The sequence below is a fragment of the Triticum urartu genome, chromosome 3A (assembly GCF_056163025.1).
Source record: "Triticum urartu cultivar PI428250 chromosome 3A, HENAU_Tu73, whole genome shotgun sequence".
Lineage (NCBI taxonomy): Eukaryota > Viridiplantae > Streptophyta > Magnoliopsida > Poales > Poaceae > Triticum > Triticum urartu.
Window position 1 is genome coordinate 11,776,749 of NC_141875.1, and position 2,514 is coordinate 11,779,262.

The 2,514-nt window shown below is 46.6% G+C and overlaps 1 protein-coding gene across 1 annotated transcript; it reads right to left on the reverse strand.

The window, feature by feature from the left end:
* Positions 1 to 364: 364 nt before the first annotated feature.
* On the reverse strand, positions 365 to 2,132 carry LOC147977776 (uncharacterized). Its single transcript, XM_087516441.1, has 2 exons — positions 1,788 to 2,132; positions 365 to 1,612 (listed from the first exon to the last, which is right to left on the reverse strand). The coding sequence occupies exon 2, from the start codon at positions 1,604 to 1,606 to the stop codon at positions 458 to 460; it is 1,149 nt and encodes a 382-aa protein (XP_087372567.1). The 5' UTR covers positions 1,607 to 1,612; positions 1,788 to 2,132; the 3' UTR covers positions 365 to 457.
* Between the last annotated feature and the right edge of the window lie 382 nt (positions 2,133 to 2,514).

Genomic DNA, 2,514 nt, shown 5'->3' on the forward strand with positions numbered 1-2,514 from the left:
TATTTATGGACTACCGACAGAGAAGATGAAGACGATATCTTCATGCCGAGCACCAAGGTCAGAGTACCGCATCGTCGAAGGCCAAGAGTAACGCATCGTCGAAGGGCAAGAGTGTTGCATCGACGAAGGATGACGATGATGCCTTCATGTAGTTTGTAAGCTGTATTTTTTTAAGTTCAGCCATACTGTTTAATTCAGATATACTTGTATCTTAATTATCTGTTGCAGTTTTTTTGGAAATGTAACTAGAATACCAATGTAAATTAATAGTAATATGTCTCTCGCATACATAGGTAGATATATGTCTCCTGATCAGATAGAAGCAAATACAATAATAACACATACATGTAGCATGTCTCATACATAGATAATGACTCACACATAGATAATGACTCACACATGAGAAAAGTCTGAAACTAACATGGATGGACATATGTGTCATACATAGATAACCATATCACTGCTGGGGACGACGACGAATCTGGGTCTTCCTCGGACGAGGACCGGAAGGTGATAAACGCTGAGGCGGTGGGCGAGGCTCACGATAACCACGACCACAGATAACCTCGTCTGTCACTGTTTGTGTCTCCTGCTTTGGTGATGGCGGTGAAGTGAGGTTTGGATGATTCACCAGAAGGTTTTTCCTCACACAATTATGTGGGACGATATCGGTGACAACCCAGTGGATGTTATACTTCGGCACGTGCCCGTGCACCTTCCCAGGACAACTTGTTTCTACACATTTCACGGTATAGGTTGTTGGACTTGATATGTGTGTCCGAAAAACCCTCTGCGTAGACATAGCCCACTTTCTCACTGCATACTTCAATTTTTCCTTTGTACCATACATAGCCCCTATCTGAATTTGGTTCAGATTATACTGCCATGGAGTCTCATGGCCATCATTGACCGTAAGGCTGGTTGATATGTCCTGATCCCATGCAGAAGGAATCGGTACCTCCTCTTCATCCTCGGAATTTTTAGAATCCAGACTCTCCGCCAATCCATCATCGTCCTCTTCCTCTGTCACCCTCTGCATTTCCTTCCCTTCCTCATCCCCATCAGCAAATCCAGAACCAGCTAATATTATCGACTGACTACTCTGCCCAGCATCATGACCACACACATTGTGTTGCACGTAATTTGACTCTTTCTTGGATTGGCTAGCATCCACATCCACTAGCTGTGACACAGATAAATAAATCTCGTTAGCCACTTGACTGCCTTGTCCGGGTGCATACCCCTCGTGAAGTTGTACGGTATTTTCCTCCTTCGCCACAGGTTGCACTAGGGCATATGGGTGTATTCTTCGATCTTTGCAACGCCTTAACAGGGTTAACCATTGCTGGCTCCTATCTACCAGTATCAACTCCCATTTGACATGTTTACATGATTTGGTCCACAATGCATGAATACTGACCGAACATACTTCAGGATCCAGCCGAAAACTAGTAGTCAACCAGTACTTCAACTGTCTAATGTCCAGTCTGTCCGGGTTTGAAAGTGTCATGACACCATTTTTATACTCGCGAAGATCAACCCCCAACTTATTATATCGAATATTACCAGAGCCATAGTAAACAGTCAAATTGACTGATTCAGACATTTTCACCTGTGAGACATTTTCATCTTCTCATTAATCACGACGAACAAAATTATTATCCGCTACACTAACTAACCGCTAAAATGCCACCACGAACAAATTAACACTCGAAGTATGCTATATGACTTATCTACACTAACTAAACTGTAAGACTTAGAGAAAATTTGTGAAAACATGATTATACCTTCGACGCGTGTGTCCCTGCTTCTTTCTCCTTTCTTCAACTCAGCGGCACTGGCCACCTCGCGGAGTATTTGCACCACCAGACAACACCACTGCCGCCCTCTCGGCTCCCGGAGGTTGGACTCCGGCTACCCCCCAAGCCGCACCTCCTCCTCACCACCACCTCCTCCCGAGCTGAACGACCTCCACCCCACGGTGGCTCCTCCTCATTTGTACGCAAAAAAACTATCCCATAGGGAAAACATGACCGTAGGCCGACGGGGATGGCTACGATCTACTCTTTCTGCGGTTTGGATGCAAAAGTGGATGGAAAAGGAGGAGATCGGCGCGGGGTGGCGAGAGAAACGTAGAGCAACGACACAGAAAGAACTGGGAATCGAGAGAAGGAGAAGGCCCGTTCGGCCTTATCCCGACCTCTTTGGTCGCGGGACGGCCGAAGACCTTTTCGGCCGCTGGTAGGCCGAAGACAATCTCTTCGATCGCCAGCCCACAACAACAGCCCTTCTTCGGACCGAAAAGTAGCTCTTGGGCCAGGCCGACGGGGTCATATTCCTAACTGGTTATAAAAAACATCATAGTTTCAAAAAAAAATCGAGTGGCAGTGCTGGTAGAATCATTGGAAGGGCAGCGCTGTAAATTCTCACCGAGCATCAAAGATGCAGCAGCGGCACTGTGCGTGGTCGTGTCTACAGTGCCGGTACGCGGTGCAAGGCTGGACTGGAGCAGGA

Bases quoted from the DNA above. Each gene is read 5' to 3' on its own strand.
- LOC147977776 (XM_087516441.1), bottom strand. From the start codon at position 1,606: ATGTCTGAATCAGTCAATTTGACTGTTTACTATGGCTCTGGTAATATT.